The sequence below is a fragment of the Odocoileus virginianus genome, chromosome 23 (genome assembly GCF_023699985.2).
Source record: "Odocoileus virginianus isolate 20LAN1187 ecotype Illinois chromosome 23, Ovbor_1.2, whole genome shotgun sequence".
NCBI classification, from domain to species: Eukaryota; Metazoa; Chordata; class Mammalia; order Artiodactyla; family Cervidae; genus Odocoileus; species Odocoileus virginianus.
In genome coordinates this window covers 31,935,368-31,962,085 of record NC_069696.1, presented here as the reverse complement: position 1 = coordinate 31,962,085, position 26,718 = coordinate 31,935,368, and the positions used below count along the sequence as shown (strand labels likewise).

The window sequence follows — 26,718 nt, the reverse complement described above, 5'->3', positions numbered from 1 at the left end:
TAAGAAGCCCGGGCGCCACAACTAGAGAGCAGCCGCCACCCAACACAACTAGAGAAAAGCCCATGCAACAAGGACCCAGCACAGTCAAACGTACATAAATAAATTTTTTTAAAAAGGGCCAATGGAGACAATGATATTGAAGTAGTGGAAGCATGTTCTGGTCAAATAGAATGCAGCAATAAAGGCTGAGAGGTTTACAAGATCAGAAAACAAACTCTGGATAAATAAAAAGAATGAGAAGGAATCTATGACTCAGGAAAAATACTTCACTACTTCACTATGCAAATTAAGGAGAAAAACAGGGAGAAAAAAAAACAGGCAAAGAGATAAGAGAGAAAAAGTTGAGAATGAAGAAAATTCTTCTCACAATAGCATGAGAATTACACAAAGACTATTTCTTATTAGAAGCAAATGTGGAGATGAACTAGAATGGGTCTGAGGTTCTAGGAAAAGAGGAAAAAGCCTCCAAAAGTGACCTAATATCTCATCCAGCCATATTAACTTTTTGTTTCTTAAAAAACAACGTGGTTTCAGTCATTCCTTGCTCAAGCTCCAAATTTATACCATGTCACCATTAAAGAGGTAGAAGGATGTCAACCTAAATTCAAAAGTCCATGCTCTCTGCATTTACCACCTCTTGAGGGATGTTTTGATTTGTAAAAACTGCAGAAACATGACAAAAATAAAGACAGATTATGTCACAACAGAATTTGATAGTACAGCTGTTTATTAATTATATTATGAACATTAATGCAATATTGGCCTCAATAATTTCACTCAGATAATAAAAAATAGTGGCATAGTGACAGTTTTAAAGCTGGTTCATTCATCATTTTACAAGCTTATTTATTAAGAGTGAAAACAGAAGACTACTTAAAATAGCTGAAAGGATAACATGTGTCATAGTGCTCAATGTTTCTGAAACTGCTGGTAAGGCTTACACCTAAATCTGATGCATTGAAACAGTTCTTTCCTCACCCACAGTATGTCTACACTGTTATGAGTCTGGAAGAGACTGGCTGTGGGTACCGCTTCTTGTCTTCAGCTGGGACTGTGCAATATCAGCAAGTGCACTCTGTATCTTTTCCAGAAGCATGTCCCCTCGGTAGACGACATCCTCCAGACTGGTAGCAGCCTCGTGGTTTTCCTCTTCCAGCTTATATAAGCTAGCAGCCTTTGTGAGAAAACACAAATTTAAGAATAGTTTGAGAAATGAAAAACTTGGAGACTGGTAAAAGTTGAGGAGGAAAGAAATTGCAATGAAAGTATTTACTTTTAAATCTGATGACTATGTGACCACTGTGATAGACTTTTTTGCCAGTGGCAGAAATCCTAAGATCAGATATTACTTGAGAGTCTTCCCTGCATGAATTATTTAAAAGATGACTTTTCAATTAGAGATCTCTGGATGGCTACATGAGACTCCTTTCCACATTGCTTTCAGACACTGCTATTCTACTCCATGTCCAGAATGGTCCCTCTCTTGTCACTACTGGCAAGGAAAAGAACCCAACTGAGGAAAACGGCAAGTTTCCTTGCAACTCAAAACTGGACAACTATATATTTTCAGCACAGTCTTAAATAGGCTGCAGTAGTTTACAATAAAACTCCCATTTTAAAATTTACAGTAACATTGAATATTGTAATAAAAGGTACTAAATCTATTTCCTTGAATTCAAAATTCTATTCCTAAAATTCTCAAAGGAAAACAGATTTTTACCTGTAAAGCAGCTGTAGATTCTTCACTGGGTAAGGAATCTATCAGAACATCAATGTCTTTTGCTGTTCGCGCAATCAGCGCTGCAAAAAGCTGGGCATATTCTAGAGAAAGACAGCACTCATTGAGGATATTAGAGAATCTCAAGTTTTCAGAAAGAGAAATTAAAGTTTAATGAAACCAGGAAACTTCATTGTTTTTTCTGTATTAGGCTTCTAATGATAAAAGTGTAATTTTAACACATCAGTTCTATTATGTCTGAGAATTAGCTTTAATATTAACTCAAATTAGAACTTAAGCATAATGTATTATCATTTCATTATTAGGACAATATGGTGGTCCCTTGAATAAAGGAATGTGTAAATTGGATGCCATTTTTATTAAGGTCCCTCAAGTAAAAATTCAGCTAAATTCACGCAATTATACTTTAGAGGAGTAAAAAATCTGTTATTTCACATGAAAAGAATTATGAAGTGTTACGTAAATTTACTGTAATGAATTCATTTCTTTTATGACAAATTTGTAATAGTCTCAAACAATAACATTTTCAGAAAGCCATAAATAAGTTGAACCTTCTATAAATCTGATTTTAAGGTATCACAGGTAATGTGAGAGTCAAACTAAGAGAAGCCAAGAAAACCTATTTACCTTCCGTAGGGTTAGCCGGCTGATCTTTGTTAATGGCTGTCTGGATGTTACTAAAGGAGGCAGGAGGGCCACACTGCTGCAGCACTCCAATGGCATTACAAAACTGATCTGCAAGCTGGAGGCAAAGGAAAGGTGGCCAAGTTAGGGGGGATTTATCCTCCTTAAGGGTTTTACTGGTAACAGCCGCAGCAATGTTTCTATAATGTTCTCTGAGCCAAGATAAATAAATAAAGCAGAAAGGAGTAATTCTGGATAGCAAAAACCAGTTACTAACAATGGTTAAACGTTTTAATCATGCAAAGAAACTAAACTTTCATGGCTCAATCACGTCCAATTCTTTGCAAACCCATGGCTCCTTTGTCCATGGGCTTTTTTCAGGCAGGAATACTGGAGTCAATTGCCATTTCCTCCTCCAGGGGATCTTCCCTATTCAGGGATGGAACCCGTCTCCTGGGTCTCTTGCACTGACAAGCAGATTCTTTACCACTGTGCCACCTGGGAAGCCCTAAAGAAACTATGTTTGGTATCAATTTAGTTGAGACAGTTAAAAAGAAAAACAAAATAATCTTTCTTTTCTTCCCAAGGTAACAGAATGACAAAAGAAATACATGCCAGTACTTTCTGCAAGCACAAGTAAGTACTTTTAGGGGAGCAGTGGAGGAAAAGAGCACATCTGACAGGCAAACATCTCAGAATGGCCCCAGGCTAAATTTTTAAACCATTTAAAAATATGACCCCTTTTCTGAAACCAGAGTCATTACAAGTAGAAAGAAATAGTGGTGGGAAAAAGCTGCACCTTAAGTATGTCTGAAATGTTTTTCTCCAGGACTCAAAACTCCTAGTGCTCTAAAAGTATTTCTTAAGCAGTTCAAAGATTGACAGTACCAAGTCCTTACTTACTCAAACTGTGTCCCATGGGGTTAACAGAAGCTGGCACCTTAAACAAAAGACTGGAGTATGTCTTACAAAACAGCGGATAAGGCAACAGCTGGTGACAAAACCCTTTGGTTTGTAATCTGCCTCTAATGATTATGTTTGCTTTAGCTTTTTTCTTTCCCTAATCCCATACCTTCCAAGCTTCACATTGCCCACGTAACACAGCACCAGACTTCTTACCACATCCAACAGATAATGCTCCTGATATGTGGGTCACTGTAGTAAAAGGGACTTAAGCTGTTTTTCAAAAACTTGAAAAATTTGGAGTAAGGTCCTGCCCAGTTCAGACCAGTTAAGAACAGTTGGGAACAACAACCCTACCTGGGTCTCCTGCATTGCAGGTAAATTCTTTACCATCTGAGCTACCAGGGAAGCCCCAAGAACTGGTCCTGTGCAAAATACTGATTACTTTACCTTCTCCCTACCTCCAATCACCTTACCCCACGCCTGAGACCACCCTACTTCTTTATCCCATAAAATCTCAAGCGTCTTTATTTTCTGTTTGTTTCCCATCTCTACCCCCCACTCCCCGGTCAAGAGGCATGTGGGATCTTAGTTCCCTGACCAGGGATCAAACCCATGCCCCCTGCATTGAAGTGCAGAATCTTAACCATTGGACCACCAGGCAAGTCTCCAAATCTCAAGTCTCTTGCCTTCTAGGAAGCAATCTGAGATCTGCCCTCCTATCTTGTCACTCGGCTGCTTCCTGAATAAATAAGCCCCTTCTCTGGCTGCAAAACGATGTCTCAGCCTTTGGCCAGATGTGGATCCAGCAAACAAACTTAGCTTTGTTAACATTACCATCTCCAAACCTAAGACTCCTATCCTCCCCACCAACTTCTCTCCATAGTCCTGACCACTCAAACTGCAATTCTTGGTCTCCAATCAGTGAATCAGCGTTTCCACTAAGTTTCACTGTCATTATTTCGATGACATACTCAAAAGTCAACTATTTCCTTTAATATCTAATTTGAATTGAGAATCTTCCAGTCAACCAGTCCACCTTCAGACTCTTAACTTTCATCTTCAAATCCTGCTAACGTTACTACAAATCTTTCCCTTTTCCTTCTACCATCACTGATGCTGTTAGTGCAACTAATAACTTCACACAAGAACTGTTTACAATAGCTCCTTACTATTTTCTAGTTCTTATTGTTTTCTAGGTTATTTTACTCTGCTCCAAAATTCTGAGCTCGCCCCAGCACGGTTTTCAAGATAAATCTCCAAATCTTCAGGCTATTCCAAAGTTTTCAATAATCGAACTCAACCCTCCTTGTTCATTATCTACTACTCCTTTATATATGCCTGACTAGTGAAAATTCATTCCTGACTACACTGCTTTTGTTCACATTTTTGCAAAGGTATTAGGTGGCAGTAAGTGCTCTGAGCCTGTACAAATATAGATTCTGATTCTGGTAACTAGAGTTTGTTAACTGAGAACATTCTCTCATTAGGTTAAATACAATGGCTGTTTGTTCTGTCCATATGAAGCTCTCAAAATCCATTTACCCAACAAATATTTATCAAAATAATTCTAGGGACTTCCCTGGTGGCTCAATAGTAACGAATCCACCTGTCAATGCAGGTTCAATCCCTGGTATGAGAAGATTCCACATGCTGCAGGGCAACTAAACTCCTGCACCCAAACTACTGAGCCAGCGCTTTAGAGTCCCTGACCCTCAACTACTGGGAAGCCCAGGTACCTAAAGTCTGTTTGTCCACAGCAAGAGAAATCACTGCAAAGAGAAGCCCGTGCAATGCCCTTCCCCCGGCCCCCTGCCAGCCTCCACTCCGTGCATCAAGAGAAAGCCTGTGCACAGCAATGAAGACCCAGTGCAGCCATATGTGAATAAATAATAAAGAAAGAAGAAAAAAAACTTTTAAAAAATCAGCTCTATGAGAAGCACTGTGTGTATAATTGTATAAACATTATAGTGATAAAGCCAACAAGACAGTTTGTTCTCATGGAGTCCTCAGAGGGTAAAATAACTTTATGTTAAAATTTTACAAATAATTATGATTCAGGTAAATCCTAATAAGATTCCCTCTACTTTAGTTAATATCACTCAACAGTCCACTTCAGCACTTAAAGCTGAAAGTTCAATTCAGTCGCTCAGTGGTGTCCGATTCTTTTCAACCCCATGCACTGCAGCACACCAGGCCTCCCTGTTCATCACCAACTCCTGGAGTTTACTCAAACTCATGTTGGTGATGCCATCCAACCACCTCATCCTCTTTCGTCCCCTTCTCCTCCCACCTTCAATCTTGCCCAGCATCAGGGTCTTTTCTAGTGACTCAGTTCTTCACATCAGGTGGCCAAAGGATTGGCGCTTCAGCTTCAGCATCAGTCCCTCCAATGAATATTCAGGGCTGATTTCCTTTAGGATGGACTGGCTGGATCTCCTTGCAGTCCAAGGGACTCTCAAGAACCTTCTCCAACACCACAGTTCAAAAGCATCAATTTTTCAGCACTCAGCTTTCTTTACGGTCCAAGTGTCACATTCATACCTGACTACTGGAAAAACCATAGCCTTGACTAGACGGATCTTTGTTGATAAAGTAATGTCTCTGCTTTTTAGTATGCTGTCTAGGTTGGTCATAGCTTTTCTTGAAAGGAGCAAGCATCTTTTAATTTCATGGCTGCAGTGATTCTGGAGCTCAAGAAAATAGTCTCTCACTGTTTCCATTGTTTCCCCATCTAAATGTCATGAAGTGATGGGACCAAATGCCATGGTCTTAGTTTGTTGAATGTTAAGTTTTAAGTCAGCTTTTTCCTCTCCCCTTTCACTTTATCAAGAAGCTCTTTAGTTTCTCTTCCTTTCTGCCATAAGGGTGGTGTCATCTGCATATCTGAGGTTATTGATATTTCCCCCAGCAATCTTGATTCCAGCTTGTGCTTCATATAGCCTGGCATTTCACACGATGTACTCTGCCCATAAGTTAAATAAGCAGGATGACAATATACAGCCTTGATGTACTCCTCTCCCGATTTGGAACCAGTCTGTTGTTCCATGTCCAGCTCTTAACTGCTGCTTCTTGATAAGCATACAGATTTCTCAGGAGGTAGGTCAGGTTTTCTGGTATTCCCATCTCTCGAAGAATTTTCCAGTTTGTTGTGATCCACACAGTCAAAGACTTTGGTGTAGTCAATAAAGCAGAAGTAGATGTTTTCCTGGAACTCTCTTGCTTTTTCAATGATCCAGAGGATGTTGGCAATTTGATCCCTGGCTCCTCTGCCTTTTCTAAATCCAGCCTGAACATCTGGAAGGTCACGGTTCACATACTGTTGAAGCCTGGCTTGGAGAATTCTGAACATTACTTTGCTAGCATGTGAGATGAGTGCAACTGTGCAGTAGTTTTAACATTCTTTGGCATTGCCTTTCTTTGGGGTTGGAATGAAAACTGACCTTTCCCAGTCCTGTGGCCACTGCTGAGTTTTCCGTATTTGCTGGCATATTGAGTGCAGCACTTTCACAGCATCACCTTTTAGGATATGAAATAGCTCAACTGGAATTCTATTACCTCCACTAGCTTTGTTTGTAGTGATGCTTCCTAAGGCCCACTTGACTTTGCATTCCAGGATGTCTGGTTCTAGGTGAGTGATCATACCATCGTGGTTATCTGAGTCCTGAAGATATTTTTTTGCACAGTTCTTCTGTGTATTCTTGCCACCTCTTCTTAATATCTTCTGTTTCTGTTAGGTCCATACCATTTCTGTCCTTTATTGTGCTCATCTTTGCATGAAATGTTCCCTTGGTGTCTCTAATTTTCTTGAGGAGTTCTCTAGTCTTTCCCATTCTGTTGTCTTCCTCCATTTCTTTGCACTGATCACTGGGGAAGGCTTTCTCATCTCTCCATGCTATTCTTTGGAACACTGCATTCAGATATCTTTCCTTTTCTCCTTTGCCTTTAGCATCTCTTCTTTTCTCAGCTATTTGTAAGGCCTCCTCAGACACAACCATTTTGCCTTTTTTGCATTTGTTTTTCTTGGGGATGGTCTGGATCACTGCATCCTGTACAATGTCATGAACTTCCATCCACAGTTTTTCAGGCACTCTATCAGATCTAATCCCTTGAATCTATGTCACTTCCACTGTATAATCATAAGGGATTTGATTTAGGTCATACCTGAATGGTCTAATGGTTTTCCCTACTTTCTTCAATTTCAGTCTGAATTTTATGTAAGTTCATGATCTGAGCCACAGTCAGCTCCGGGTCTTGTTTTTGCTGATTGTATAGAGCTTCTCCATCTTAGGCTGCAAAGAATATAATCAATCTGATTTTGGCATTGACCATCTGGTGATGTCCATGTGTAGATCTTCTCTTGTGTTGTTGGAAGAGGGTGTTTGCTATGACCAGTGCGTTCTCTTAGCAAAACTCTGTTAGCCTTTGCCCTGCTTCATTTTGTACTCCAAGGCCCACTTGCCTGTTATTCCAGGTGTCTCTTGACTTCCTACTTTTGCATTCCCGTTCCCTATGATGAAAGGGACATCATTTTTTGGTGTTAGTTCTAGAAGGTCTTGTATGTCATCATAAAACCGTTCAACTTCAGCTTCTTCAGCATTAATGGTTGCGACACAGATTTGGATTACTCTGTTATTGAATGGTTTGCCTTGGAAATGAATGGAGATCATTCTGTTGTTTTTGAGATTGCACCCAAGTACTGCATTTCAGACTCTACTTAGCCTAACATTCCAGGTTCCTATACAATACTGTTCTTTATAGCATCAGACTATACTTCCATTACCAGTCACATCCTCAACTGGGCACTGTTTTCGCTTTGGCTCCCTCTCTTCATTCCTTCTGGAGTTATTTCTCCACTCTTCTTTGGTAGCATATTGGACATCTACCAACTTGGGGAGCTCTTCTTTCATTGTCATATTTTTTGCCTTTTCATACTGTTCATGGGGTTCTCAAGGCAAGAATACTAAAGTAGTTTGCCATTCCCTTTTCCAGTGGGAACTCTCCACCATGACCCGTCCATCTTGGGTGGCCCTACACAGCATGACTCATAGTTTCATTGAGTTAGACAAGGCTGTGATCCATGTGATCAGTTTGGTTGGTTTTGTGGGACTGTGGTTTTCAATCTGTTAAAATTAGGTAACCATGGGTTTTAAAAAAAGGGTGTCCTTATATGATGTTGGAAACTTACTGCTCTGATGTGGCTGTGGGACACTCAGACCTCAGACCCTGTAGAGAATGCAGTGGTATCTCTAGAGCCAGAAAATTCTGCCTACAGCTGAAAACACTTGATTAATAACAACTCCTAGCCACATACTGGGGCTTCCCTGGTGGCTCAGACGGTAAAGTGTCTGTCTGCAGTGCTGGAGACCCAGGTTCAATCCCTGGGTCGGGAAGATCCCCTGGAGAAGGAAATGGCAGCCCACTCCAGTACTCTTGCCTGGAAAATCCCATGGACAGAGGAACCTGGTAGGTTACAGTCCATGGGGTCGCTTTTGCATTATTTAAAATGTCTCGAGTATATGTCTTTCTAACCAGACTGTAAACTCCTCAAGGAGTAACTCTCTGTAACCATGACAGTGTTTATATATACCGGGCAACCATACCAGATAACCTAGAGGCTTTCCTCCAAAATCCAATGATCAACCATGGAGTTAAGGGCTATATTCACTTTGTCCTTGCTATCCTTCTGGCTATGAAACATATATAAATATGCAACATTTCCCCTAAAGTAATATTTATATCCAGCAGTCATTACAATTTAATTTTGTAAAGCCTCAAAGAAGTATCTCCCTGAGGGAGACTGGCTGGCCACCCAGGCAAGTCACCAAAGGTAGAATTCATCTTGGTGAATTTATCAACATTTAGAGGCTGGCCCTCATACACAAAATAGATCCATTTCTCACAGGCAGATTCACATTCTTCAAGTGTACAAACACTGAGTGATAACAAGAATACCAACTTATTAGCTTCCAGTGAGAAAAAACTGGCAAGAGACTAGGTAGTTTGATTTTTCCAGTCAACATCTACAGGTATCCGACCTAGGACATCAAATTATAAACAGAATGACAGAAATGTAACTACCAAGGAAAAACAATTTAGCTCTTAATGGTAATAAGTATATGAATGCTTTGGTTTGCATATACTTTCCACGTAGACATAAATAACAGGAAAAATAACCAGAAAGATCAAAGTAAGGGGGACTACTTAAAACATCTGACCTTTCATAGGGAGGAGACTCATTGGCAGATGTTTTAAAAACCTTAAAGATATACAAAGACCCTAAGATTCACTATTATAAAGATGTCAGTTTCCCTTAAACTGACAAGCTGGGGGAGCGGCCGAGATGGAACCCTTGGTCTATACGAACCAACTAGGATGAAACGAAACTTTTCACATTACTATCACTCCAGCCCCAATCTGAAAATTGTAACCAAAGAATACTCTCAGCTAACATCTAATGACAAAGATCCAATCATTAAGAACACGGATTTCTCTCCGTGGGTTAAAATTGATAAGGGGGAAAAAAAGCTTCCGCTTCCTTTCTCCTCCCGGCAAAACAAAAAAAAAAGGAAAAATCCATAAGCACCACTGACAAAAAAATAAAACCGGTCCCAGAGAACAAGGCAAGCCGGTGAGCCTGAGAGTCCACGCAGTGAGATCCTCCACTTGGCAGGCGAAGAGGCCGCCGGCTCCCGCCCCGCCCCGCAGCCGGCCTCAGACCTTCCAGACGGCAGCGCCGCCTCCAGCCAACCCCGGCGCCTGTTGCTGAAGCCCAGCCTCAGTCCACTCCCCACTTCCGAGTTTCGTCCCTCACACCTCTTTCTCTGTCTGCCATGCTTTCTCTCCGGAAGGAAGACGACGGAAATTAATCGAGTGCAATTGCTCACCGAGTTCACAGCGTCCTGCAGCTGCGTGAGCCGATCCGCCATGTTCCTCCCGCAAACAAAGAGGCGAAAGCCGCTGCTCCTACGCGATTGGACAGTCACGGCCAATCACAGGGCTGCGTTCTCGGAGGGGGTGGGGTCAAGCCAAACCCCAAACCCCGTAGCGAAGGGGCGGGGCTTTCCCCAGCCTTAAAATTTGTTTAGACTAACTCCACTTGAAATTAAGAGAGGCAGTCTAGAAATTAAGACTCTTACTCCTAGGAAGAAAAGTTATGACCAACACAGACAGCGTATAAAAAAGCAGAGACATTACTTTGCCAACAAAGGTCCGCCTAGTCAAGGCTATGGTTTTTCCAGTAGCCATGTATGGATGTGAGAGTTGGACTATAAAAAAGCTGAGAGCAGAATTGATGCTTTTGAACTGTGCCGTAGGAGAAGACTCTTGAGAATTCCTTGGACTGCAAGGAGATCCAACCAGTCAGTCCTAAAGGAAATCAGTCCTGAATATTCATTGGAAGGACTGATGTAGAAGCTGAAACTCCAATACTTTGGCCAGCTGATGCGAAGAGCTGACTCATTTGAAAAGACCTTGATTCTGGGAAATATTGAAGGTGGGAGAAGGGGACGACAGAGGATGAGATGCTTGGATGGCATCACCGACTCAATGGACATGAGTTTGAGTTAACTCCAGGAGTTGGTGATGAATAGTGGGGAGACCTGGCATGCTGCAGTCCATGGGGTCGCAAAGAGTTGGACATGACTGAGCGACTGAATTGAACTGAACTCCACTTGGGATAACCCTGCTGTGCTACTGTCTGTAGTCTGTGGGTTGTCGCGAGTCACTCGGTTTTGTTTTGTTTTTTTTTTCCATTTATTTTTATTAGTTGGAGGCTAATTACTTTACAATATTGTAGTGGTTTTTGCCATACATTGACATGAATCAGCCATGGATTTACATGTGTTCCCCATCCCGATCCCCCTTCCCACCTCCCTCTCCACCCAATCCCTCTGGGTCTTACCAGTGCACCAGCCCCGAGCACTTGTCTCATGCATCCATCCTGGGCTGGGAGTCACTCGGTTTTGGAGGCCAGCATACTTTCTCATGACTTAGGTATTAACACTATACAGAGATTGTTCGACTGTGGGGTTTTTTAATGTAATTTTCCTTACTCTCCCTTGTATCCATTCTTAAACATCGCCTTGAATACTTTACCTGTTTTACGTCGCTTTAGCTTTCTAGGTGACCACAAAACATACACAGCAAGCAGCTAAAGAATACTTGTGAGTCATAATACTGACTTTCGTTTTAAGAAATACGAATTAAAATTCAGCAAGCGATCAGGACGGTCTGGGTTCGGGTGCCCCTCTGATGCATTAGGGTGCAGGGTGCCTTAGCCAAGAGGAGGCTGGATGCGTATTAACTGTGGGTGTGCTGGGGAAGCTGACACACACATGAGATGGAAAGCGTCCGCAACAAGTACTAAAGGGCTCTGTAAGGTCCGTGTTGAAAGAGTATGAACGAGAGAGGTCTTGTGGGCAAAAGCCAGAGGAGGAAGATGAGCTAGGTAATGGATAAGCAGTTTGTGTGTTAGCAGGCTTAGTGGAGAGGAGAGTGGAAATCTCACTGTGTAGTTAGAAGAGAAGAGGTTCCTAGAAAATAAGCCAGGTGCAGAGGTGGGGCAAGTTCAATTTTAAAAATGATAAGCTGTGCAATTTAGGCTTACACTCTAGATCTCCTAAGGGTATCAGTCTGAAAAGTGATACTAGAAACTTGGTATTTAAGGGAAGTTAGCCTGGGGACAGTCTGGAAAGAAATGGGGCTGGAATCAGCTAATGACAAACTCCCAGATCCTGCTCCTCAGGCAGATTATCCCTGGGGATGATACCCAGGGGCTGGGGGTGGGTTGAGAAAACTATCCACTGGGAGCTTGGTTTGTTGGATCTATTCCAACCTTCTGTTTCACTCCCACACCCACCCCATCTCCAAACAATGGACAAACCTGCTGGGACTTAATTAGGAACCTCTCCAGGTTTCTCCGATTTATTGGACAAATGAGAGAGAACTACAGTTTGTCTTAACTGTAATGTGGCCTAAGCTTGTCACCCTCTCCTCTTGGCCCCAGCTGAGAGGGTACATTACTGAATGCCTGCCATGTGCCAGGAAGTATGTCAGGGGTGCTGAGTTTGCAAAGATGAATAAGTCAGGGGTCACTCACAAGGGGAAGGGATTTGCAGTTATTTAAGAATGAGGTGAATTGGACCTAGACTAGGGTGTTGACCATGATAGGATAAGAGGCTAGTTTTAAAGGAAAAATTCATATGAATTGAATACAGCGGGATGAATGAGCATGCCCATGAAGGGAGAATACTAAGTTTTGTTGCCTGGTGGAAGAGAAGTTGGGTTCTTGGGGTAGAACCACTCTCAGACAACTCCTGTTACAACCCAACTTCCGTCCTGTCATCCTGTTGACCTTGAAACCCAAGCAGAGAGGGCTGGGTATCAACCTAAGGTTTCTCTGGAGTTACTGGAAACTGTAAGAAAGAGATCTTAGGTTGCTGTCAAGCCCTTTCTGCTTGGGTTTCAAGGCCAACCATAACCTGGCTCTGGTAAACTGATCCTCCTCATCTTGCAGTCATATTCTGAATTAAATAATCACTTCAGATTTTTCAGCCACAGCTTCTGAAAACCCTTGTTTTTCCCAGGCATCTTCAGCCTCTTCTGGCCACGAACCACTTAAGAATTAGATGAAACCTGTGGACTTTTCCCTAAACGAGGCTCTCAAAATTTTGCATACATTTAAGGGATTTATGAATCTCTTGAAACTGTGAACATCAGGCAATAACTCATCAGCCTAATACAGTCTTATATATGTAGCTCAAGATGTCTCAACAACACCTCTATTGACATTTTGGGTTGATTATTCTTTGTCCTAGGGATGCTGTCCTGGGCATTGTAGGATGTTTGCCAGCATCCCTGTCCTCTATGCTTGAGATAATGGTAGCAATGCCCTCCCCCTTCCCCAGTAGTAACAACCCAGAATATCTCCAGATAATCCCAAATATCTCCCGGGAAGTGTGGGGCAAAATTGCCTCCAGTTGACAACCATTCCTGGTGGCTCAGATGGTAAAGAATCTGCATGCAATGTGAGTGACTCAGATTCAACCTCTGGGTCAGGAAGGTTCCCCAGAGTTCAGGATATGGCAACCCACTCCAGTACTCTTGCCTGGAGAATTATGTGGTCAGAGGAACCTGGCAGGCTACAGTCCATGGGGTCCAAAGAGTTAGAAATTACTGAACGACTAAGGTTTTATCAAAACAATTTCTTTGCCGTTGTTTAATTCATACTCTATCTTTTAAAGTTTTGCTCAGTTCAGTTCAGTCGCTCAGTTGTGTCCAACTCTTTGCAACCCCATGGACTGCAGCACGCCAGGCTTCCCTATCCATTACCAACTCCCAGGGCTTGCTCAAACTCATGTCCATTGAGTCAGTGATGCCATCAAACCATCTCATCCTGTCATCCCTTCTCCTCCTGCCTTCAATCTTTCCCAGCATCAGGGTGTTTTTTCAGTGAGTCAGTTCTTCACATCAGCTGGCCAAAGTATTGGAGTTTCAGCTTCAGCATCAGTCCTTTCAGTGAATACTCAGGACTGATTTCCTTTAGGATTTTTTCGTAAAAAGTTTTACTATTTTCATGCAAATTTTTTGAATTACTAGAGTCCACATGGACTCCCTTCTCTCTCTTTTTTTGTGATTTTGACATTTTTTTCACATGCTTTTTCATTTGATTTTCTTGAATCCCCAACTGGATTATATGGTTTTAAGAGGAGGAACCCAGTATTATGTTTCTCTTATTCCCAGGAGGCTCAAACAGTAAAGAAACTGCCTGCAATGCAGGAGACCTGGCTTCAATCCTTGCGCTGGGAAGATCCCCTGGAGAAAGAAATGGCAACCCACTCCAGTATTCTTGCCTGAAGAATCCCATGAACAGAGCAGCCTGATGGGCTACAGTCCATGGGATCACAAAGAGTTGGACACAACTGAGCGACTAACACTGTCTTTTAAACACAATTTTGGTAAGTATGTCCTATTAAGCTTTATATTATTAAAAGTTTCAAATATACACAAAACTAAAGAGAATAGTGTAGGGAACATTTAATGTACCCATCATCCAGCTTCACTTTTTTTTAATCACCTTATAGCCTATCTTGTAGTAATTTGTTTAATCTGTAATGACATTTTTTCAGAAAAAGAAAACTTTAACAGTTCTTTAACTTGACATTCTAGACCCTTAACTACCTTTATTAACTATTTAGTCACAATTTATTTAACTTCTAAACTCTTCCGAGGACTGTGCTGAAATACTGTAAGCATTTGCTATAGTAGATTACTTGCAATTTCCTATAAATGCTCTGCTGTTTCACACGCCTGTGAACATCATATAAGACACATTAATTCTCTTTTCCTGTATGAAAAGCCCACACTTCATTCCTACCTTGATTTTGTTCCCTTCTTGATCATCCATTCAGCTTTAAACCTCACTTTAAACAATTTATTTTTTGATAATACATTTCCTGAAACCTTAGAGTAAGTTAAGTGCTCCCAATCTTTACCACAATTGTTCCTTGTACTTCTGTTATTACATTTAGCAAACTGAGGTTTAATTATCCATACATGACTCTCATTCACTCACCACCATTAGCTACTTGTAAGCAGGAAACATATTTTAATTGTTTCCATATTTCTAATACCTAGCACCTAGCATTTAGTCTGACACAGAAGCCATTGAATGCATATTTATGGACAAAGTGAATGAATTTCCTAGCATAATGATTTCCATATAAACTAGTAAATAAACATTTATTGAATTTAATGTAATAAACACAGTCCAAAGAATGTAACCAGCAGGAAAAACAACAGTATTAAAAAATACAGAGCTAAGGTAAGTTTAGAATGAGACAGGATAGGAACTTCCCTGGTGGTCCAGTGACCAAGACTCCATGCTCCCAATGCAGGGAGCCTGGGTTTGATCCCTGGTCAGTAAAACTAGACCGCACAGTGAAGATCCTGCATGTGGCAGCTAAGACCTGGAGCAGTCAAATTTAAAAAAAAATTTTTTTTTTTAAAGAATGAGATAGGATAAATGGGACAGCTTCACATAGAACCTTTCCTGCCTTTCCCCTGAAACCCTATTCCCATCTCCATCCAAATGTCTTCAGTTCAGTTCAGTTCAGTCACTCAGTTGTGTCCAACTCTTTTCAACCCCAAGGACTGCAGCAAGCCAAGCTTCCCTGTCCATCACCAACTCCTGGAGCTTGCTCAAACTCATGTCCATCGAGTCAGTAATGCCATCCAACCATCTCATCCTGTTATCTCCTTCTCCTCCTGCCTTCAATCTTTCCCAGCATGTTGCATTGTGTCAAAAATCTAGGATAAATTGCCCACCTTCCTTCCTTTTCTAAACTTTAAGCAGTCCTTAAGGCTCTAGTTATCTGTTTCCTGGATTTGTGTTTGGTTTCAGTTCTTAGGAATAAAATCTTATCTGCAAAGCTGCTGGGCCCGTTTGCTTCACAGGTTGCCAGTGGGACTCTGACATGAGCAAGGAACCCCAGCCAATACTCTTCCCAAGCTGTTACAGTATTCCAGAGCCAAGGTAATGAGATCCTCTTCTGCTTACTGACACATCTGTCATCATCTGTCTTCTGCAGGTACGGGGAACTGCAATGCAAAAGCGTGGAGAAGGGAGAATAGGGTTAGTTCAGGGAAGTGAAATTAATTCAGCAGAAAGCTGGATGGGCACTACATCATGAAAAACATGTCATTCTCAGGAAGATGGACTGTTAGCCTGAATGATTTTACCAGAAAACATTCAGAACAGTATCTTTAAAAAAAATATTTTCTTAATCAAAAGCTATATGCATTCATAGACATTTTACAAAGGACAGAGAAAATCATTCTTTTTCAAAAAATTAACTAATTAATTTTGGTTGTGCTGGGTCTTTGTTGCTGTGCACAGGCTTTTTCTAGTCGTGGCAAGTGGAGGCTTCTCATTGCAGTGGCTTCTTTTTGTAGCAGAGTCTAAGCTCTCGGGCTTGTGGATTTCAGTAATTGTGGCACGTGAGATTAGTAGTTGTGGTGCTCAGGCACAGTTGCCCTGAGGCACGTGGACTTTTCCCAGACCAGGGGACACTTGAACCAGTGTCCCCTGCATTGGCAGGTAGATTCTTTACCCTGGACCACCAGGGAAGTCTGAGAAAATTATTCTTAATCCAATCACCTGGAGATAAACTATTTTAAACATTGTGATAATGTTCTTTCAAACTTTCTGACATATAAACATGAATGCATATCAAAAAGAAAACAGAAAAAGCTTATACTGCATATATATTTTTTATTGCTTTTTAACTTGTTTTTTCATAAACATTTCCTGATCAATCAGTTGCCTTTTAAAGCATGATTTTTGATGGGCTACACAGTGTTCTATCACATGGATGCATTACAGATTATTTACTTCCTTATTGTTGGGATGTAGGCTGTTTTAGTTCTTTTTGCTATAGTAAATAGCACCTTGAACAGTTTTGTACACTATATATATAAAATTTTTATACATATTTACATACTTAAATCTAAAAGTGTAATTATCACACTAAAGCTATGAGTATTTTTAAGATTTTTGATGCAGCTCATGCTATGAAAAGGTGTATGAAATTACACTGTCACTAGTTCCATCATAGAATGTCTTCTCAAATCTTTCATTCACACTCAAAGTTCTTGTTCTTTTGAAATGTTTGCAGCTTAGTTTCGTGACTTGATTTTGTATGTATGTTTGTTACTAGTAAATTTGAACTTATTTTTCATGTGTTTATTGGGCATTTGTGTTTCTTTTATTTTTTTAAGATTCCCTATTCATATTGTTTGCTAACTTTTATTTTTGGCCATCAACTTGATCGTATTGTTTATGGTGTTTTTGACTTTAATATAATTAAAAATGTTAAGTAGCCAAATCTACCAATCTTTTTCTTTATGGCTTCCTCCCTTGCTTTTTTGCTAAGTAAGTTCTTCCACTTTCATGCTGCCAGATTCCAAGAGATTTTTGCTCAAATAAATTCTTAAAAGAGTGGGAGATCTGAGATATATAATTTATTTTTTGGTTATGCTGGGTCTTCATTACTTCTAGCCATCTTTTCCTAGTTTTGAAGAGTGGGAGCTACTCTCTAGCTGTGGTGTGCAGCCTTCTCATTGTGGTGGCCTCTCCCCTTGTGGAGCACCAGCTTCAGTAGCTGCAGCACCGTGAGCTCAGAAGTTCTGGCTCTCGGGCTCTAGAGCATGGCCTCAGCAGTTGTGGTACATGGGCTTAGTCACATCTTTAGAATCCTCCTGGACCAGGGATTGAACCCATGTCTCCTGCATTGGCAGGCAGACTCTCATCCACTGTGCCATCAGAGAAGTCCCTATTTTTTTAAAAACATGTATTTCCTCTAGTTCTTTTAAGATCTTGTGACAATGTGAGAGTTGTAATCCTCCCTCCCTAATACAGTTAATCAGTTATCAGACACAGTTTATTGCATGCTCCATCCGTGGATCCAAATGCTACCCTTATAATCGCTACTATCATCCTCTTGGTATTTCATCTACTCAGAGTTACTGGAATGAGGACAGTAATAAAAACCATAGGAATAAACAGTAGTACCACAGCTGTGAACATTTAGACCAGGCAGAGGAAGGACAGGAAAAGACTTGTGTCTGTTAATATTATGGTGATTGCTATAGGTTTTTTAGTTTAGTAGTGGATTAACCAAATATGTAATTTTCAACACGATTGTTCATTGAACTATATAACTGAAAAAGTAAAAGTGAAGTCGCTCAGGAGTGGGTTGCCATTTCCTTCCCCAGGGGATCCTCCTGAGCCCGGAATCAAACAGGGTTTCCCACATTCTAGGCAGATGCTTTACCGTCCGAGCCACCAGGGAAATCCCCAAAAAAGTGAAAGAGCAGGAAAAATAAAGCAGGGCACTCTTCCCCAAATAACTTTGAATCTCTAAACCTAATTCCACCATCGTCTCGAGCCATCTAATCACATGGACCACTGTTCTTTAAACAGCCCTCGGGTATAAAATTTGAGAGAGGAAGTTCAGATGAAGGTCTTGAGTCTTCGAGGATGTTTCGCTTGGAGAAAATGAAACCTCATTTTTAAACGTGGCGCTCATCACTATCGCAGTACTACAGACACAGCATCGCCCCCACATTTTCAAACTAACCTCTCCCTGAGCGGCTAAGGCAATTGCGACAGGGAGAAACGATCATCTCTAGCGTTTTGAGCACCAGATTCCTCTTTTTTTCCCCCTTTTGCAAAGGACCGTTAAACGTGGTACCGGGAGACGTTAGGCCTCAAAAGAAAGGGATATTTTTTTTCCTCGAACGGTGGCTTTCGTAAGTGCAAAGATACCAAAGTTGAGAGACACAAGTTACACCACAGAACTTCCTGGGGTCGCCGCTGACCCCGGGCTGGGGGGTCTGAGAAGCTCGGCCAGCCGAACCGAGGCTCGCGCCGCCCGGACACGCCCCTCGATCCAGCGCGGCCCCCGGCCCCGCCCCGGCTCCGCCCCGGCCCGCCCTCGGCCCCGGCCGCCCCCGCCCAGGCCCCGCCCCCGAGGCCCCACCGCCTTGACGTGAAGGTCTGGAGGAGGCGCGAGGCCGCGCGGCGGGGCTAATTACCGGAACTGGAACGGTCTGCTGGGCCCCGGGCGCGCGGGCTCTGCGGGGCTGGCAGGTGTGCAACGAGTGCATCTGCGGAGTGATGACGCCAGGCGCTGGCGACCCGGGGTAGCGCTGGCGAGACTGCGGGGCCCGGCCCGGGCAGCGATGGAGCTCCTTCGGCTGCTGCTCATCGCGGTGCTGGCTTCGGTAACCCGGGCGGCCGGCGGAGCTGAGATCGTCGGAAACTCCAGCGAGGGTAAGGTCGGGGGCGCCTGACTCCTGCAACCCAAACTTGGTCTTGCATTTATTGCAGGGTCAAAATCCGCCCTGGGGTCAGTCCACTCAGCCGGGGAGGCGGTGCGTTCAGAACTGGCAGGAATGGATCGAGGTCCTTTCCTGCAGGAGGCAAGTCCTATTGGCTAAGAAGGCCCTTCTGTCAACCTCTTAATCTATACTGGGGAAATGGGAAGAGATAGGAAACCCGCTTGTTCAGACACATTATTCTCTCGCTTAGGGCGTAGCCATGTTTGCAGGTTTAATTTAACACCGTCAAACACCCGCTTGCTCCCAAGTGGCTGATCTGAACCTCTGGACTGCGAAACTTGATAAAGCCAAGCTGCAGCGGTTCTTGTACTCCCCAAATCTAGATGCTTTTCAAATTCGTTATCCTCGGCGGAGTTTCAGAGGAAAAGTGAACCCAGAATGGGACTTCAGCTCAAAGGTCATGTGCTTAGTGAATAGATCTTAGCACTAGTTGGTGTTTTGTTAATGTAAACTGTAAAAACCACTAATTGTACCAAGCTGATAATCATGTGCTTTTCCGTGTCGTGAGGTCAAGCGTATTTTGGTTATGTATTGAGCTTAAGAGACTAGTTGTGGTTCTGAAACATAACATTTTCTGAATAATGTGATTGTGCTTCTAAATGCTTATCTGTGAAACGCTCTGTGCAAACTGAATCCTAGAATTTTTGCCTAGGACTTAAGACCAAAGCTGAAAAGGGCAGTTATACTTTTGCAGAAAAAAAAAGCCTTGTTTCTAACAGGGCACTCACATTCACTGCGTGCAGTCTGTGCCAGGTGCTTTTCATGGCAGTGTTGTTTACTCCTCACAACCCTATGAGATAATTATGGTCTCTCACTGGTGGAGGATGAAGCTGAGACCCAGGATGATGCTCACTACAGGAGTAAACAGTTCAGTGGGGCACAGGTAACCTATGAACCCGTGTGTCTTGTAAATTTCATGGTCCTCCCCTTCTTCAAAACTGCCCTCCAATGAGAATGCTTTATTTAGTATGGTGTTTTACCCTTAATTCTTCTCTGAATTCTTATTCCTTGAAATAGAATCTCTTCTCCCTTCCTCATCAGGCCAGCTCCATTCTTCCAAGGAGAAGAGTCTGAGAGATCAGAGTGTGCAGATGATCAGACTCGTGAAGTAATTTGAGAAATTAATGTTTTTCAGATGCTGTTTCTCACCTCCTTTCTGTGATTACAGCACTAGCATTTCCTCAGGCACGTTATTCTTCTCCCCTTGCATCAGTATTGTTGTTCTGGGTAGGAGAAGGGCAGCATGTGGGAACTTGACTGCTGAGGGGTAGTGAAACCTGATATTCTCCACACTGTCAGGTAGAGATCAGAGTGGGAATTAATAGAGACACTTCAGCACTTGCATGATCCTCCTGGAAAATGGCTAGATTTCTATTGGAAGATTCTGATAACTTACCAACTTGAAATTGAGCAAGTGCCGCAAATTAGGAGGATTTACCCATTTTATAGCAGAATAACCTAACTTGACACCTTGTGTAGTGGTTTAGAAGCTAAGGGAAGCTTTAAAGGTGGCAGATTGAGTTTCTAGAATGTCTGAGGATGGTGACAAGTGGGGCACAGGAGATGAATCATACATCTAAACAGGTTTTCCATTCTCTTGGAGTCCCGGTTCCCTGATACCCTTAACACCTTTAATTCAGTATTATTTCAGGCTCATATCCAGGAACTCACATGGAACTTACCCAGTAATTGGAGTTTAGCATCGTGCCCTTTGAACCTTCTTAAGTGCCTTAAGGAAGGTAGCAGGCCACTTTTGTAGTTAGTTGCAAGTGTTCTCTTTCTCACAAAAGTGTGTATATGTTTGTGTTTCTTTTCATCTTTTAGGGACAATGAAAATTCATAAGAAGGTATCAGTGAGAAATTGGGAGGGCAGTTGAGTGCCAGCCAGCTCAAGTGGCTGAACTATTCTTAATACTCCATCTGAAGAGAATTATGAAGTGTTGACAGATCTCTCTTACAATTTGTTGTGTTAAAGCAGAAACGTAAAGAGATATGTTTTAGTAAAATAGTAAAAAGGAAGAGTTGGAAAATGTTAAGGTTGCACACTTAGGCTCTGATTGAGAAAGAAAAGGAAAATATTGGGATTAGGCAGCTCCTTTTAGAATGATATTATTGGAAAGAAGGCATCCCCAGGTGGCTCAGTGGTGAAGAATCTACCTGCAGTGCAGGAGACGTGGGTTTAATCCCTGGGTTGGGAAGATCCGCTGGAAGAGGAAATGGCAAGCCACTCCAGTATTTTTGTCTGGGAAATCCCATGGACAGAGGAGCCTGGTGGGCTGCAGTCCATAGTGCCACAAAGTCAGACATGCTTGAGCCACTGAGCATACACACACACACACACACACACACACACACACACTTTTTTTTTTTTTTCACACATATTGAAAGAAAAAATGACTCTGGGTAGGAATGGAGGAAGAGTATGAAAATGGAAAAGGATCCCGCTGTGGGTTAGATGGCAAAAAATATTTTTGGCAGAAAAGGCAGAGGTACTGCTTTTTAGAGAAGAGCTATAACCTGAGTGCCCTGTCTCCTGGTAGCCATTGTAATATCCTTTGATGTGCTGTCTTTCCCACCCACCCCCAAGTCATAAGACCTGAATATCCCTCATAAAATGTTTCTGATGCATCCTTTTCCAGACGACTTTGAGGTGCAGTTAAGTTCCTGTTAACCTCTTCAGGATGTGTTTTATATGCTTGTCTTCTTTTGTGTTTGTGTCTTCTTTCACCATATATGTTTTTATGAGTAGTGATTGAATGCAGTTTCTGCCAGGCGAATTGTTAAAGTAGTCTTGACTTTCAGTATTTTCCCCTGCCACTCTATGGAAGTCACTTTCTCAATGCTGTTTATAATGGATGTACTGGGCATTTATCCATGTTAGACTTCTTCTTTTCACTAATATATTTGTAACAGAACCATACTGACTGCCTCCATATTTTTCTTCTTGGTAACTACATAAATCTCTGAAACACTGGAAAGCTAATGGAAATTAATAATGATGTTTTGTTGTGCAGTGTTGGATAGTTTACAAATCTTTTTCCCATTTGATACTTTTAGCAGCCATTTAATGTATGCAGTACAGTTGTCTGCATTTTACCACGAGGGAACTGACGTCCAGAGAAAATAATTACTTGCCCGAGGTCACAAAATTCAGCCATCATTTACCAAACACTTATCGTGTGCCAGTCAGTTTCCTGGGACTGTATGAAGCCCTGGAATATCAAATATGACAAAGCCCTGCAAGTCAGGACTCCAACCATAATTGGTTTGTTTAACATGCAACCTTCTATAAAAATTGTGAAATGGCTCTTAGATTGCCTGTGTAATGCTGCCAAAGAATTTTCACAGAGAAGTTAGATAAAGGTAACTAAGGATAGGAAAAAATATAATTATCCTTCCCTAATTCATCAAGCATTGTGTTAGGAGTTCTCACACCTGGCAGAACATTAGAATCACCTGGAGTGCTTTGAAAAAAAGGCATGTTGATGAAGAGACAACTAGAAATTGAAATATAAAATAAAAAGCAAATTTATAATACCATCAAGAAACAATAAATATTTAGAGATGATTATAATGGAATATGGAACAGTCTCTACACAGAAAATGATACAATGTTCTTGAGAGAAATTAAGAAACTTAATAGAGGGATATCTCAAAATCACAGAAGAAGTCTGTGTTATAAAGATATCATTTCTTCCCAAATTAATACTTTCAGTGCCATCCCAGTCAGATTTCTACAGGTTTTTGTTTTGTTTTGTGAAAATTGACAAGTTGCTTTCTAACACAGGTGGAAATGAAAAAGGGCCCAAAATAGTCAATACAGTCTTGAGGAGGAAGAACAAATTTGGGGCAGAAATTAAGACTGTGATATTGATGTTAGGATAGGCAAATAGACCAATAGTACCAAGTTAAGAGTTCAGAAACCCTCACCTTGTCACTTGACCTATGTCAGAGGTGGAATTTCTGAGCAGTCGGAAAACTACTTTCAACAAAGTTGCTAGGTCAGCAGGATATTCCTATGGGAAATGAACCTTGACTCTCGCCTCACATCCTATGTGAAAATCAGTTTCAGACTGATTTTAGACTTCAGTGTGAAAGGCAGAACAAAGTTCTAGAGGTTAACATGGGGAGTGTATCTTTATAATCTTGAATTACATTGGCAGATAATTCTTTAAAATAATAAAGGAAAAAAAATAAAGGAAAAACTTGAGAAACTGGACTACATTAAGATGAAAACTTCTGTTCATCTCAAGGTAACAGGAGAGTGAAAAGACAGACTATAAGAGTGGAGAAGATATTTGTACCATATCTGACAAAACACTCATATCAGTGATGCCTACAGAGTTCCTAAAATTCAGTAAGGACAGATAATCCAGTTTTTCACATGGGTAAAAGGTGTGAATAGACCCTTTCATTGGAGAAGGAGATGGCAACCTACTCCAGTGTTCTTGTCTGGGAAATCCCATGGACAGAGAAACCTGGGGGGCTACAGTCCATGGGGTCACAGTCAGACACCACTGAGAGACCAAACAAGACCCTCTCACAGAGAGGATATTTAAATAGCCAATAAGTCAAACAGAATATTCTTACCAAGTGTTGGCGAGCATCTTGGATTACTGAAATGCTCTCTCACGGGTTGATAGGGGTCAAAATTGGCAAAACAATGTTGGATAACTCGAAAAGTACTAAAATTGAACATAACTAAACCCTGTAACATGATAATTCTACTCATAGGTTCTCCCAGTAGAAATGTGTACATGTACACCAAAAGATACATACAAGGATGCCTAAATGGAGTTATTTATAATTACTCCAAACTAGAAATAATCTAAATGTTCATTAACAGATTAGATAAATACATTGTGGTACATTTATTTCTTGAAGTATACAACAATGGAAGTGAGTGAATAGTGGTTACTACAGCAACTGGGATGAATCTCACAAATAAAATGTTGATTTTTTAAAAAAGCTAGACATAAAAGAATTCATGCCATATGAGTCTGTTTAATTAAATTTCCAAAAGAGCCCATCTGTGGTTTTAGAAGTGAGGATCACGGTTACCTCTGGGAAGGAGGGGAGAGAGTGACTGGAAGGGGAGGCTAGAATGTTGTTTCTTGACCTGGATGTGTAAACTTAGTGCCCTTCTTTGTATGCATTTATTATAATAAATATTTGCTTTGTAATTGATACTTGGGCCCTGACCCCAAGGATTTTGATTTAACTGATCTGGAGAGGGACCCACGCAACAATATCTTTAAAAAAGCACCTTCAGATAATTGTAATGTACAACTTAAAATTCCTTTCTAATAAGGACACCTCATGAGTACAATAGAAAATATGAAAAACACGAAATGTGCAAAGAAAATATTATTTAAAGTATACCCCAGAGATACCTGCTTTTAATACCCCTACTTATTTGTCAAGTGACTGGTTTGTTAAATATTCAACCAGTTTGTTAAATGCAGTGTCTCTGCCCTTTGTTCTCTGGCTTCTGCTTGGTTCTTGCCAGAGGTATTTGACTGGGGAAAGAGGATTGGTGAGGCATCGTCTTGCTTTTGGAAGCTTTTGGAAATCTGGCAAGTAATAGATGAAGTTGTAATTGTTTCTGAAATGCTACGTGTTTTTCTTGAAGAAGTCAGAAGCAAGGGCTGTCACTTACTGTTTTGGTCCTGATCATTATAAATTTTCTCACAGAAGTTGTTTGTTTTCATTTCTCATTTTCTTAAGGTGAACAAGACCTCTTAGGTATTTTAACCATCTAGTATCAAAGGTGATCTGCTACACTATCACAGCAAAAACCTTCTCACTGACATATATGTGTATATATATATAAAATATATATAGTTATTTTATTTCTTGTGTTTCCCAGATAAAGTATCCATTTGCAGTGCAGGAGATGCAGAAAACCTCGGTCCGATCCCTGGGTCCGATCCCTGGGTTGGCAAGATTCCCTGGAGTGGGAAATGGCAACCCACTCCAGTATGGAAAAGCCCATGGACAGAGGAGCTTGGTGGGTCCATGCTGTTACAAAAGAGTCAGACAGGACTTAGTGACTATACAACATGCAACAATTTTATTTCTTATTTATTATTCATGCTGGAATGGTAACAGCATATATATTTATTAATAAGGGATTGGTTGGGGACTTCCTTGGCATTCCAGTGGTTAAGACTTTGCCTTCCAATGCAGCAGTATGGGTTTGATCTTTGGTTGGGCAGCTAAGATCTCACATGCCTTCTGACCATAAAAACCAAAACATAAAACAGAAGCAGTATTGTTACAAATTCAATAAAGACTTTAAAAATGGTTCACATCAAAAAATAATAAAAGGTTGGTCATGGTGACATAGAATGTAATATTATATAACCTGTAAACTGGTAAGACTAGAATTGTCTATTGATGTGGAAAGATATCTAAGATCTAGAAGATGGGCTATACCAAGACATATTTGTGTTTTTCTTTTTCCCATTTATGTGGAGATGCTCATACTGATATCTCCTAAATCCTGAAAGATTATACCAATCTGTTAATAGTAATTTTTTTCAGCACAGTGTACTTGCTGGAGGAATTAACTTTCTCTACATTTCTTGCATTTTTGTTGTTGTTGTTGTTGTTAAGTAGCGCAGTCATGTCCGACTCTTTGCGACTCCACGGACTGCCGCACACCAGGCTTCCCTGTCCATCACCAACTCCCGGAGCTTGCTCAAACTCATGCCCATTGAGTTGGTGATGCCATCCAATTGTCTCATCCTCTGTTGTCCCTTTTTCCTTTTGCCTTTAGTCTTTCTCAGCATCAGAGTCTTTTCTAGTGAGTCAGTTCTTCGCATCAGGTGTCCAAAGTATTGGAGCTTCAGCATCAGTCTTTCCAATGAATATTCATGGTTGATTTCCTTTAGGATTGACTGGTTTGATGTCCTTGCATTCCAAAGGACTTTCAAGAGTCTTCTCCAGCACCACAGTTTGAAGGCATCAATTCTTTGGCGCTCAGCCATTTTTATTATCCAACTCTGACATCCATACATTACTACAGAAAAAAAATCATAGTTTTGACTATACACGCCTTTGTTGGCAAAGTAATGTCTGTGCTTTTTAATACACTGTCTAGGTTTGTCATAACTTTTCTTCCAAAGAGCAAGCATCTTTTAATTTCATGGCTGCAGTCACCGTATGCAGTGATTTTGGAACTCAAGAAAATAAGGTCTCTTACTGTTTCCATTGTTTCCCCATCTATTTGCTATGAAGTGATGGCATGATCTTAGTTTTAAATATGATCAGCCTTTTAAAATATGGTTATATATGATCTGAAAAAATATTACCATTTTGAGGGAAAAACATAACAAGTGACAGAAGTGTTGAGAGTGTCACCATTTTATCTAGGTTGGATGTGTCCCTATTTTATAAGTTTCAGATGAAGAGTTAAGGTAGAACTTGTGTTTTGGGTGCCATCAAAGAAGGAGATTTTCTCCAAATTGTACGTTTTCTTTCTGGTAAGAATACCTCATGATCACTATAGAAATTTAAATAAACCATGAAATGTGTAAAGAAAAGAA

The 26,718-nt window shown here is 41.1% G+C and overlaps 2 protein-coding genes across 3 annotated transcripts in view; one reads left to right on the top strand and one right to left on the bottom strand.

Moving 5' to 3' along the window:
- Window positions 1-709: 709 nt before the first annotated feature.
- On the bottom strand, window positions 710-10,238 carry MED21 (mediator complex subunit 21). Its single transcript, XM_020911012.2, has 4 exons — window positions 10,153-10,238; window positions 2,366-2,480; window positions 1,721-1,821; window positions 710-1,174 (listed from the first exon to the last, which is right to left on the bottom strand). The coding sequence occupies exons 1-4, from the start codon at window positions 10,192-10,194 to the stop codon at window positions 998-1,000; spliced, it is 435 nt and encodes a 144-aa protein (XP_020766671.1). The 5' UTR covers window positions 10,195-10,238; the 3' UTR covers window positions 710-997.
- An 8,757-nt stretch (window positions 10,239-18,995) lies between these two features.
- The window catches only part of TM7SF3 (transmembrane 7 superfamily member 3), a 42,074-nt gene continuing 34,351 nt past the window's right edge, over window positions 18,996-26,718 (top strand). For both annotated transcript variants that reach the window (XM_070453828.1, XM_070453829.1), the window contains exon 1: window positions 18,996-19,100. In XM_070453828.1, the coding sequence (XP_070309929.1) occupies window positions 19,010-19,100 (91 nt within the window). In that variant the 5' untranslated portion in view covers window positions 18,996-19,009. The remainder of the gene's footprint in view (window positions 19,101-26,718) is intronic.